Raw genomic sequence first — 12,460 nt, forward strand, 5'->3', positions numbered from 1 at the left:
AATAACAAAGCAATAACTACAACTCTAATAGAGTAACCCCTACAACCGTAACAAAGTAAATTCTTAATACTAATCGAGTAACCCCAACATAGTAAATTCTTAATACTAATCGAGTAACCCCATGGTGGCTGCCCTAGCTAGCCACACTTGTTGCTTTTAGTACGGATTATTTTTTATAATTAATAAATTTTTAAAATTAATTAAATATGAATTTTTATATAATTAATTGATATAATTTATATAATAAACCAGGGTTATACTTTTGGACAAAATAAGGTTATTCTTATAATAACAAATGTTGTCATCCCATATAGTTGGTCACATTATTTGTAACTGAATTTTTTCTTATAAACAAATGTAGTCATACTAATATGGCTGGCTGAACACATAAAAGACTTGCTAAAATTATAAGTTGCCAATATTATTTTTCTTTTATTTTAGGTATTCCGAATCAATATTTCCTAACAAGGTAAATCTCTAGAACCAAGCATTCAAGTGTACCCCACCAATTTTCTTTTGGTGCTCAAAATCTTCAGCTCAATTCTATCAGCCATCCAAATATCATCTTACCTTATCCAAACCCACCTTCACCACACTCTTCATTACTTAGGCCACTCCTTCATTTCCTCCAATTTTTGCATCATCTCTCAATCTGACACAAAAAGGTATGTTTACTACCATAAACCCAACCTCATTAAAAGAGTTATTTTTAATGATGTTTAGTTTATTAACCAAATAATTAGCTCCATATTCAGCAGTCAATTTCTTACACTTACCTGAAGTTTCCATTCTATAGATTCTTGTTCTTGTTACTTCACAATATTTGTATTCAGTTCTTGCAATAATATATAAGTTTAATTCTTGTTTTCAGATCAAGGGGCTAGCTAAAAATGGCAACAGCAGCAGCATCAACAACCTTCTCTGCAGCAGCAGTTCCAGCTGCTGCTACAATATCAGGCAGCAGGACTCAGAGAAAGATGAACAAGGTGGTGTACATGAGTGGACTTAACTCCTACGGTGGTCTCAAGGCGAACAACACCGTGCTCGGTCTTGGTCAGGCAGTCTGCACCGAGCAGTGTTTCGCCGACGTTGTGAGCTCATTGAGGAGTACTTCAAGCAAGAAAGGAAGATCAGGTGGTGCTTTGACTTCTACCTGCAATGCTGCAGCTGAAATTTTCAGGATTGCTGCTATTATGAATGGACTTACACTCGTTGGTGTTGCTGTTGGTTTTGTGCTTTTGCGAATCGAGGCTTCCGTGGAGGAAGCTGAGTAATTTTTATTCCATAATTCAACTTTGAATGTAGCTATATAAAATTGTACCTTTGCCCCCCTCAATCTCATGAATTGGGAACTGGTGTTCAATTTGTAAGTTCGATTACAAACCTCAAACTCCCACATTATTTTTCCTTCATATAGTGTTACATTTTCCTTTTGAAAGTTTTATTCTTTCAGGTAATTATGTCTAGGCAATTTGTTTATCATTCACCAATCTTTCAAAAGTTGCTGTATTCTTGGAAAATTTATCGCCAATTCTTTGCAGAGGTTATTCAAACTGAAGAATGTCTAGCTTTCATTGCCTTACTTGTTCACCTCAAAACACTTAAGTAAATCGCCTTAGAATTACCAATCGCTGAGAGTCGATCATCAGCTAGTATGGCTGGCTAATCAACCAATTTCCTATCCAATCCTTCAGTAAATAGTCATTGAATCACTTACCAGTTATCAACCAAATTTTAACCATAATGTAGAGGCAATTGAGACTTTAAATATGTCACACCTGACAGTTTGTAAGCATAGTGTCACAATAATTAAGAGCAGATTGATGCCACTGTACCTATAACAAGCGTGATAACACCAAATAACACTGTACAGCTGTTTATACATAAATTGTTGTTTGGGACATTAACAGTCTTCGTTCATTGCATTGTTCTGTAAATGTCCTCACCTGAGTACCTGACAAAGTGACAATGAAGCTGAGTATCCGCATCATTTCAATTATAATTCAATTATGATACTGCATATATTGATTCAATTGGCAAACCCCTCCCAGCAGGCTGGAGGCAATTAAATAATACTCATTTAGTGCGCCCTCATTCGGCCACAAATGTCTCAGATTCAGGATACAACTCACAGCCTACTTAGAAGTATGATGCTGATCAGGCTGGTAGCCTGGTAAAATGCAACGCACAGTTCTGCAATAGAGATCTCAGAACCAGATACAAGTCACTATGTCGAAGAAAAAACAAAATAAATTACACCAATTGAATTAAACATTATGCCTCCATAATGGGCTGATTAAACATTAAGCTGAGTACCATTTCTACTGAATCACTTCAAAATACATTGTGTATATTTCTGTTACAAAATCTTTCAAACACCAAACGCTTTTATAAAAAAGGCCCATTGATCTTCCATCATTAAACAAATGTCTCATCCTGAATGGAGCTTCCAATCGCTGAAAAGAGCTTAGTGGCAGCAGGAACTAAGTAAAATTGCTACCAAGCCAATGTGATAAAAAAGCTCCAAAATTAAAATAGGGTACATATCAAAAAGGCTTGTCTTCTTAAAATCAGTTCCCCTGGCTGAATCATGGTATCACCGACTGGGTAGAATAATCGGTATCTGAGCATCATCAAAACAATGGTCTTTGACATGCTGCAAAGAGTTGCCAGCTAATAAAAGCAATCACCAAAGAAGTGACCAGCTGAAAGCCAACAACTTCTGGGAATTTCCATCCCATACCTCGACGCAAATAACTGAAATTCAGTGTAGTAAAATACAAAAGAGTTGGCATAATAAATCACTGAAAAGTTATAGCATCAACATGGCAGTAGTCAGCAAGCTTCAGCAATATAAGGATTGTTGCGATCTACATTAGCATGAGTTTCTGATTTTTTTAAAGCATTACATGAAAAAGAATGTTGAAATGTAGTCTACACAGGCTAATGGAAACTAGTCTTCTGATTCATCACAAGTGATGTACAAGAAACTCAAAAGTGTTATGCTTCTAGGAAGTCCATTGATCCCGAATTTGACATCACTATAAACATAAGGCTTTCAAGTGGAGTTATATGTAGATTCAAAGCCTAGGATGCTTCTGGAGCCACCTGCTAATCTGCTATTTCATACTCATTCTGCAGTATCCTGATTTTTGTATTAATAGTTTACTGCATGATCTTTGTATAAATGTTGCCACTTCCTGAGCTGACTCCACCACTTGGTATTGGGAGTCAACCTTGTTTTAATATAAGGTTCTTAGGGTTGCAAACATTGGAACAATAAGTCATTTTTTTATTAATTTCAAAGTTTGTTATGAAAGCCTTTCAATGGATAAAAAGGCAATTATCTCCCAAACATTTTAGGTGATTTAATATGGATAGGTGGTGTAGAAGTTGCAGCGAGATAGATTAATGCCATATGATGCACTTTTGAAATCTATAGAAAGTATATGAAACAAACCTTGTGATAGATGGCATGGTGGCCACTATCCCAGCACACAAGTATATTATAGGTATCAGTGTCTTTGGCTTGTTTTTCCTGAGCCACATCAAGGACCCTAATGCAGCCAGAGAGATGCACAACACCTGAAGAAGAATTGTAAATCAGCATAGAAATGATGGTGAAAAAGCAGAGAAAAGCAATGAAAGGTCATTTCAATAGCAAATCCTCCACAACACTGCCCCTTTCTGTCAACCACTTCAACCTCTCCGCTATCAGTCTTCACAGATTTTCCAAGACCAATATGACACCACTGTATTTCCAAACCAATGAAGGGCATAGTACTGTTCCTTAAAGTTATTTAGAATAAAATGAACATGGCACTTGTCATGGAATGATCGATTTCTATTTCAAAATGTATGGGATAAGGAAGCTTATAATTTAATCTAAACTTTTGCAATACATATATTTCAAAGTAAAAAAATTGAAATTATACCAGATTAGCATTCGCTTCAAGACCCTGCAGGACGTAATCCCATGTGAATTCCGATCCTCTAGCACCCACCCAAAGAGGCGCTAACCTATGCAAAACAGCATCTGCAAAAGCCCAGCCTGCAGGTTGAACGAAGTAATCAATCAAAAACCAAAAGCAGATGTTGAATCCAAATATCAAATGTATCACCAATAAAGACAACAGAAAGACTGCTATGCTATGCTGCATCCACTACAGGATAAGTTACACAATTAGGACATTAACAGCATTTTCAGTTACACAATAAGAAATCCCATAACCACCGTTTATTATAGGCTGAATATCAGCTTGGGAAACTAGGTTTTTTGGGACCTTAGATGCTAAATAAAGGGATATAATTTTCCACATATCCTCTGGAAATCGTGAAAATATTACGAGTCTGACACAAATGGACAGCTTCCAATAGACTGCAGAGGATGACCACAACACAATGACAGTATTTTAACAGGTACCTGGACAGTCAGCCAGATTGCTATGGCTAACTATTTGAACTGAATATGGCAACTCTAATTATTAGTAGGATAACCATTCGTTAACAATTACAACTAACAAGTTCAAATTGTTTCATTTGGAAAAGCCAACTGTTGAGCTGGGTAAGCTAACTTTTCATCTTAAAAATTGTAGTTAAGTCAACTGCTAGCAGCAACCAATCGCCTGGTTGAAGTCTTGCTCTCTTTGAACTTGTTATGGAAAACTATATGAATCTATATATGTCTAACTTCAATCCAAACATTTAACCAATTCAGAGAGACTTTCATAAAATTATAATTTTACTAGCCATGAAAATGACAAGGAGCCCATTCAGACAAGCTTCATATCAGATTTCACCATATTCAAATGATACAGATTTAAATATAACTAATATTGGAGCTAAAACCTTGAGATAGGTAATAAGGTTGCATTTAGCATGTATAGCAACTTTTGGCCTACAGATGTCTTATTTTCTATGTTACTCGGACTCTTCATTTCATTTCAAGTAACTGTGTCAAACCCTGGACATGGATATGACACTTGGACACTTCACTTTTAGTTCACAATCATGGAATGTTTTCACAAAAATAGCCAAGTCAGACACTTGGACACGTATCTATGTCAGACATGGCTACCTTGTCTACCTTGCCCAAGTAACAAAGCTTATATTGCTACCAATCAATCAACTCTTGTAAGACCATGTGATTGGAGGTTTCATCCCAGATCCTCCAAGAATTCTTTGTCAACAAAAAAACTTATAGAAACCTCATTTGAGAACACACTAGCTCTTTCCAGTTCGTAATAGACAAACTACAGTGATGATCTCTCCTTCACAGCAATCTCCATTGTCTCCTCTTACCAGAGTGATACGAATAATTTATAACTATATTTTAGGCCATTTTAACATCACATCACCACAATCCACTTCTAACTTCATTTTTTTTAGTTTCTACCTCTTAAAATTCGATAGCTAAAACAACAATTTATTTCTTTCTTTGCATTTTAACTATTCTTTTAGTAGTTTTTGCGCCATTTCTTTATATTTATTTCATAGCATATATAAAGTTTTCATAATTAATTGCACTTTCACAAGACCTGAAGGCCACACATAATCTCACACCTCTTCTCACGCTTGTTCTGCCACACCAACCCACACCAAGACCTGAAATCACCAATGGGAAAATCAAGTTCACTTAAGAAAAGGCCATTAATAAAAACCGAAAGTCATGGTCTGATTAGTTGGATGATCCTCTTTGGGCCTATAGAGCGGCATTCAAGAAAACCCTATAAGATTATCTATGGAAAGGAGTGTCACTTGCCCTTAAGATTGGAACACAAAGCTTAGGACATCGAGACCTTGTATTTGGCCTCAAAAGTGACTGTGAGCAACATATACTGGACTTACATGAGTTGGAGGAGCTATAGCATGAATGCGTATGATTTGGCAAGCTTACAAAGCACATTTCAAGGAATCGCATGACAAACACATACTTAGAAAGGATTTCCAAGTGGGCGATAGAATTCCTCATTCAATTCAAGACTCAAGCTTTTCAGAGTCCCAATGGATTGGTCCTCTCTATACGGTGAAAGTGTATTCTCATGGGTCAGTAAAAATTTGGTCTAAATAGTCAAACAGGCGTCGTTTGAAGCTATATCAGAAAGAATCCCTTGTAAAATTTTTGCATCATCACCCTCAAGGATGCAAGCTTTCCTTTCTAATTGGTTTGATAGCATGACAAAATCGAGCTGACGAATACAAACAAGCGGTTCTAGGGAGGCAACCCAATTTTCATATCCTTTCACTACATCTCATATCTTTCTTGTTTGGTAATTTGCTTGTCAGTTTTAAGATGAATTGTGCATATGGTTGTAGGGTGAAACTTTTTTGAAGAATCAAGAGCCTTCGGCTTGGGAAACAAGCAATTTTTTATTTGCTAAGAAACAAAGCCAAGCAAGAAAGGGGAGAGTAATTACCCACTGGGTGTAATTCACAAGAAAAGGGAATTTGTTAAAAAATGAGACCTGAGGAGCAAAGGGCAGGAAATGCAAAAGCGGAGGAAAAAAATAAGGGTATGAACCCCCTGTTTCATTTTCGCCCAAACCTTAAACAATCTCTCTAAAAATACCTCCTTGCTAAACCTTCCATCCAAACATTGTAAACCTCAAATTTCTTATCAAAATCCCTTACAAAACTGGATTCCCCACATCATTCTCACCATACTACCATAATAATAACAATTTTTTTTTTAATTTAAAAAAAAAAGGAAAAAAAGAACATCCATCTCCACTTTTCATCTTAGTTATGGCTTCTTTTTTTAGAGGTTTTAGGAAAATTTTGACATCCCAAACAGCTTATGGAGGAAAGCGAGTAGATTGAAGAGCAATCCTATTGGGCATTCAAATTATTACTATAAATAAATAAAATAATGTGGAAAAAGAAGTGATATTCATCAGAGTCCTTACAACCATGCCACAATCAAGAGGAGTCCTCCACGGGGCCTAGTACCCAAATTAGTTTTGTAGTCCTAACTAATCACCCATTATTTTTGCCAAGGAGGAACAAAGAGAGAAATTTTCTCATTGATCCTCCCTTTCCTCCACAAGTTGTTTGTGATCCCAATATTTTCTTAAAACATCGTGATTTTTCTTAATACCCTAACTATGGTGGGTAATGAGGATGGTGGTTAAATTTAGGTATTTATCATTTGCAATGTAATTTTGTGTTAAAACCCAATGACCTAATTTCTGCCCAATCACAGGATCCCACACACCTAAATTTCTACCCAAAAAAGGTGGGTTCTTAAAAAGGAAAGAGAGTGGAGAACCTCATAACTGGGATCACAAATAAAGGCGTAACTTGGGGTAGGATTTGAGAGGAAAGAGCAATCACATTGGTTTTTAAGCCTAAGGAAGTTAAGATAGCAGGTTCAAAGAACAAGATGATTTCCATTTTATCTAAAATCTGATAGTATTACAGTAACAATATACTCCAATATTTTATTTTCTAAAACGGTTGCTCTCCGATAATTTAAATTTTATTTTCACTTAGTTTGAAGATTTTTCCTTCTAATCACCAGCTTCTTACTGTAATTCAAAGTATCAAACTTTATTTTTTAAGTCATTTATAATCCCCTTCATTTCCTGATAAATTTTAAATTTGAGAGACTGTAGCCTCTAGAATGTTCTTTTATATCCAAAGCCAGTAAGCACCGATAAGGTATGGATCTAAATTCCACATATAAGAACTATTATGCATTTACAAGGAGAATAAGAGTAGATGCTCAAAGCAGGATGAACCCCTTCCTCACATATTTCCAATGCATCAGTATATTTTGATCAAACACATGTATGAGTGGAGTATGGGTACGTATCCAAGATCCAGAATTGTCAAGGTTAAAGATTTCAATAAGACAAGTGTTTTAAAACAGGGCACAAGTCAAAAGATATAGCATTTATTAGACTGTGCTTTAAATAAATTAGCCCCGTTCGAATGACTATCACATGGATCTTGCCACTATTTTGTGATCTTTACCATCCTTGAGAACAATAAAAACTCCCTAGGATACAATTCTGCAAATGGTTAATTCTGTTTATTGTTTCAGAAGTAAATAAGCCAAAATATTGATCTGTATTGGCTTATTTTGTTTATTGTTTCAGAAGTACTACATAAATTCTAGGGTTTAACCTAAACCTAATCACTGTGTGATCCATACTATCCTCAAGATCAATTGACATAGTTAACTCATTATTAGTGACCCATGTAAAATCTATGTTCTTGTTTGTTGATTTCGTTAATCTGCCTTCTGTAATAATAGCATTCATGAAACATATTTCTGATTGCATAAGATATGTTTTTTTTATGTAGCAGATATATCCAGTTCAGGAGTTCAAGCTGATGCAAATGGTAAGTTTGTGAAAATTCTGGTCTCAATAAGCATATTTCGCAACCTACTCCTCTTTCCCTATATTTTTACACATTTGTGGACAAATGTGTGATTTGTGATTCAAGATGTTTATATGTCGAATAAAAAATCCATACCCTAGTGAAAGTCCTATATTTAATGTAGGCTCCAACATTACTATTTGTTAAATCAATACACAGCTTGACTACATCTTTTAGATCAAAGAATTATTGAGAAAGCTGAAGCAAAAACTATATAAATTGAAACATTATCTGCCAATAAAATCAGTAAAAAGCATCTACCACAAAGATCTTCTAAAACTAAGAAGATATTCTATCAACTATAAAAATCTTATTCAAAGTTATAGAGCACACAATATTGACAGATAGAATTATAGTAAAGTGTGATATAACTAACCAAGACCAACAGCTTGAAATTTGTGATTTTGAGAGATGTTCCTGTGTGTTAGTTGAGTCAACGCAAAGTATAGACCAGCAACATCAATAAAACCGATTGAAGCCTTTAATAGCTCCTGAAAAATAAATGCAAAAGTAGTTAGCTTCCTATATCAAACTTAGATCTAATATCAATTGGAACTTCCTGTAAAATGCAGAGATCTAAGATTTGGTGTCCAGATTTCAGAAACTAAATATCCAAGTTGATTATCTCTGCAGTAGCAGAGTAGATTTTAAAATTAATAAACATCAATTCATCAGTAGTTTTTAATTAATATCATACACAGTTACAATTGTTGACAGTACTTGCATTGAGAAAATTAGAGGAAAAGGAAGAGAAAGAAAAGAAGAGATTCATCCTCCCTTGGTAGGACCAAGGGAAGGGAAGGGAAATGGAAGGGTTCATTTTCCTTCCCTCTTTGGTAAACCAAATTCTTCCAATACTGGAAAGATTTGGAGGGAAAATGTAATCTTACCTTTTCCCTCCCACTTCTTCTTCCTTCCCTTTCCCTTCCACTTTGCTTTCAAACAAACCAATACACTTTCTAAGATACATCTGCCACCTTAAACTCACATCAATATGTAATCAGAAAAACTAACAATAAGAGAATCTCCTAAATTAAATCCTTGCAAGATTAAATTCCTGTTTTTTCTTACCCAATTGGGCTTAAATCCTTGTGTTTCAATGATTTTAGTGGAGATATAGATTAAACAAGATTCTTCATTAATTTGTTTGATTGAAGTGGGAATTTAAGAGGATGAGATTAGTAACAGAAGGGCAAAGGAGGGGGTAGGTCAACAGAGAAAGGGAAATTTATGTCTTGGAAAATAAAAACTAAAAGACATAACAAGAAGAAGATCAAGCTATATGATGGAATCTCTTAAGTTGGTAGCAATAAAGTTATTAATATAAGTTTTTAAAAAATCACAAAGAATACATAATACTTTCATAGTTTCATGTATAACTGCAAAACATGTTACATTATTAATATACATGAATCTCGTTAATCAATAAAAAGTTAGAAAAAAAGAAATATATTGAAAAGCTTGAATGCAATCAACAAACCCTACAAACAAATAAAATTATTGGTGTTCTTTCCCTCTACTTTCTTGTATCCCAAACTATATTTCTATTGCATAAATAAGTGTGCCTCAAATAAATACAAAGTAGAGAGGGGCACAACTCTGCACAAGTATTTTCATTAAATTCTTAAACTTATGGAAGAATAAGGCAGAGCATACCTGATATGGATCAAAGTTTTCACTATCTGATACCTTGAGAAATGTTGCCAAACATACAAGCTGCCAAGTCATAAAAAGCATTAATAATCAAGAACAATAAATAAAACCACAAATAGCCTAGTAAGAGAAACTGCTACTGGTTATGTTAACAAACCTTCACCAAAGCTGTCACGAGATAAACAATAGCAGTCTTGACAGAAGTTCCAAATGTGTCGTACTCAGATCTATTAAAAACAGCAACACGCTAGAATAATTACAAGATCCAACCACAGCAACCTTTCTGGATAAAAATACTTACACCCAGTTCAAATTGCTTATAAGTTCAGCTTGCTTGACAGATAACATAAAATGAACTAACAACAAACTAATGACTTCTGATTTCCGACAAAAGCTGTTCTAAAGCACTTGAAATTGCCATAATATTTTATTTGCTCTATATTCCAGTATATCATATAACCACTAAGCTTATCATAACCAAAAATGCTATAGTAAGGGTGACAACTATTTACCAATTTATACGGATAATAACACCTCTTTTGGGCTACTTTTTATATGCCCTTACAGAAATCAGATTCCAGTTTAAGAAAAAGCATGTTTTGACTGTTTGCCACTAGATATAACTTTGCCATTTGCAACACAGATTCAATCAACCACAAAAGCAACCTGGCCAGCATGAAACTAAAAAATTACACATTCATGATCTAAAGCACAAAGTTGTTCCAACACTTTATGAATTTGGAATTCCAATTTCCACATCAGCGCTCTTATCTGATTCTCATAGATAGTATCAGCCAACACGCACAGCTCTAATACATTGAGGTATGGAACTGAAATCTCATTAGTCCCTCTACATTTTCCTTTTTCATCAATCCTAGAATATTCTTTTCAATTCCATTTTAGGAATGACACCCGTCAGTTTTTAATACATCTCTCTTCCCAATAATAAATTATTTAATCCCTGCACCCTCTCTCGCTCAAAAAATAAAATTTTAATCAACAAACCCACAACCACTAGGTGTAATATACTTTTTCAATAAAATAACAATTGACAATCAGACTATAAAGTATAAACAACCACTTATCACCTAAAACTTTTTACAAAGATGAGTGTCAACATGTTTATGGGACGTAGGAAGTGCTATGTTAGTTAAATTAGTCACAGAAACTTGTGTATAACTTCTAGTACTAAAACCCTTAAACAAAGACTATCCACAATAGCTCAAATTTGCAAAGCCAGTTACCAAGACTTGTCATTCATCCAAGACTTGCAGCAAAGCAGTGGAATACATATGTCAAACATTGTTTTATGGTTCATTACCTCAGCATAGAGGAATGTGAAACCAACAGAAGTCAATCCGAAATTGCTCATAACTACTCGTATATAACAACTAATCGTCTATACTAGTGTAATTACCAAACTAGGGGTATGAGAACGAGTACGGGAACTCAACTCGCTATCTGTTAAATATGTCCAAAAGCGTACACTCAGAAAACAATTCGATGGGGTTTAGGGAATTACGCAACGCATTAATAGCCAACAACAGAACATAAATTGAAAACAAAATCTTCTACAAAGAAACCCTTAATTGAGCAAATTCATACCGAACTGTATGTTGACCAACAAGAATGCAATTCGACCAAATTTTTTATTTTTATTTTTCAATTCTAATAAGGGTTTAGGTCAATCGATCAATGTGTTACATATTAGCAGATCCACAACTTTAACCAAAGCTAATGCAAATACAGATTATACGAAAAACAAAATTTATATAATGCTAATCATTGTAACAAATCATCAAAAATACAAGTCAAATTTGATAGCAAAGAAGATGATAAATTTATCTAAGATCTAGAATTGCAAAGTATATATGATCCAGAAAAGAATTGACTGAGAAGATAAAGAAATAATTATGATTAGGGATGAACTGGACTTACAAAGGAGTGGCGGAATAATAAACGAAGTGAGGACCGAATGTCAAAATCGCACAATTGAAGAAATGAAACATCGTCATCTTTCTCAAACTTTTTCTCTCTCAATCTCTCACTATCGGTCTGTAATATGTACTCTAGGGAAGAAGATGGAATGGAAGTACGGTTTTTTTTTTTTTTCAGATTTTACCATACAAAAATAACCTACTTTTTAAAATTATCTATCATAAAAAATAATAAAAAATAAAAAAAAATATTTTAAAAAACCATCGAAAAAAGAACCAAAAAAAAAAAAAAGATTTCAACACTATTTATGACCAAGAAAACCATTGAATATAAAAATTTATCACTAAGAAAACGATTATAAATGATAATTTTTAGAGATTTTTAGGGTCAGTTTTGCTCTATGAATCCGATTTGAGGACAACGATAACAACAAATGATTGAAACTCGTTTACAAAATGACCCCGATAATTTTAAAAAACATATT

General features: G+C 34.4%; 2 protein-coding genes across 2 annotated transcripts; one reads left to right on the plus strand and one right to left on the minus strand.

Annotated features, from left to right (window-relative positions):
- The first annotated feature begins 505 nt into the window (after nucleotides 1-505).
- On the plus strand, nucleotides 506-1,412 carry LOC145586303 (uncharacterized). The gene is made up of 2 exons (XM_081643089.1): nucleotides 506-665; nucleotides 872-1,412. The coding sequence occupies exon 2, from the start codon at nucleotides 891-893 to the stop codon at nucleotides 1,272-1,274; it is 384 nt and encodes a 127-aa protein (XP_081499215.1). The 5' UTR covers nucleotides 506-665; nucleotides 872-890; the 3' UTR covers nucleotides 1,275-1,412.
- Nucleotides 1,413-2,232: 820 nt separating this feature from the next.
- LOC145585012 (uncharacterized) lies at nucleotides 2,233-12,135 on the minus strand. Its single transcript, XM_081641780.1, has 7 exons — nucleotides 11,977-12,135; nucleotides 10,196-10,265; nucleotides 10,042-10,101; nucleotides 8,762-8,876; nucleotides 3,936-4,051; nucleotides 3,461-3,585; nucleotides 2,233-2,757 (listed from the first exon to the last, which is right to left on the minus strand). The coding sequence occupies exons 1-7, from the start codon at nucleotides 12,051-12,053 to the stop codon at nucleotides 2,634-2,636; spliced, it is 687 nt and encodes a 228-aa protein (XP_081497906.1). The 5' UTR covers nucleotides 12,054-12,135; the 3' UTR covers nucleotides 2,233-2,633.
- Nucleotides 12,136-12,460: the final 325 nt, after the last annotated feature.

The sequence above is a fragment of the Chenopodium album genome, chromosome 16, assembly GCF_948465745.1.
Source record: "Chenopodium album chromosome 16, dcCheAlbu1.1, whole genome shotgun sequence".
NCBI lineage: Eukaryota > Viridiplantae > Streptophyta > Magnoliopsida > Caryophyllales > Amaranthaceae > Chenopodium > Chenopodium album.

Bases quoted from the DNA above. Each gene is read 5' to 3' on its own strand.
- LOC145586303 (XM_081643089.1), top strand. From the start codon at position 891: ATGGCAACAGCAGCAGCATCAACAACCTTCTCTGCAGCAGCAGTTCCA.
- LOC145585012 (XM_081641780.1), bottom strand. From the start codon at position 12,053: ATGACGATGTTTCATTTCTTCAATTGTGCGATTTTGACATTCGGTCCT. The intron at 8,877-10,041 runs GTATGCTCTGCC...TTTATTTTTCAG, and splicing joins AAAACTTTGATCCATATCAG to GAGCTATTAAAGGCTTCAAT. The intron at 4,052-8,761 runs GTTAGTTATATC...TTCAACCTGCAG, and splicing joins ATTTCAAGCTGTTGGTCTTG to GCTGGGCTTTTGCAGATGCT.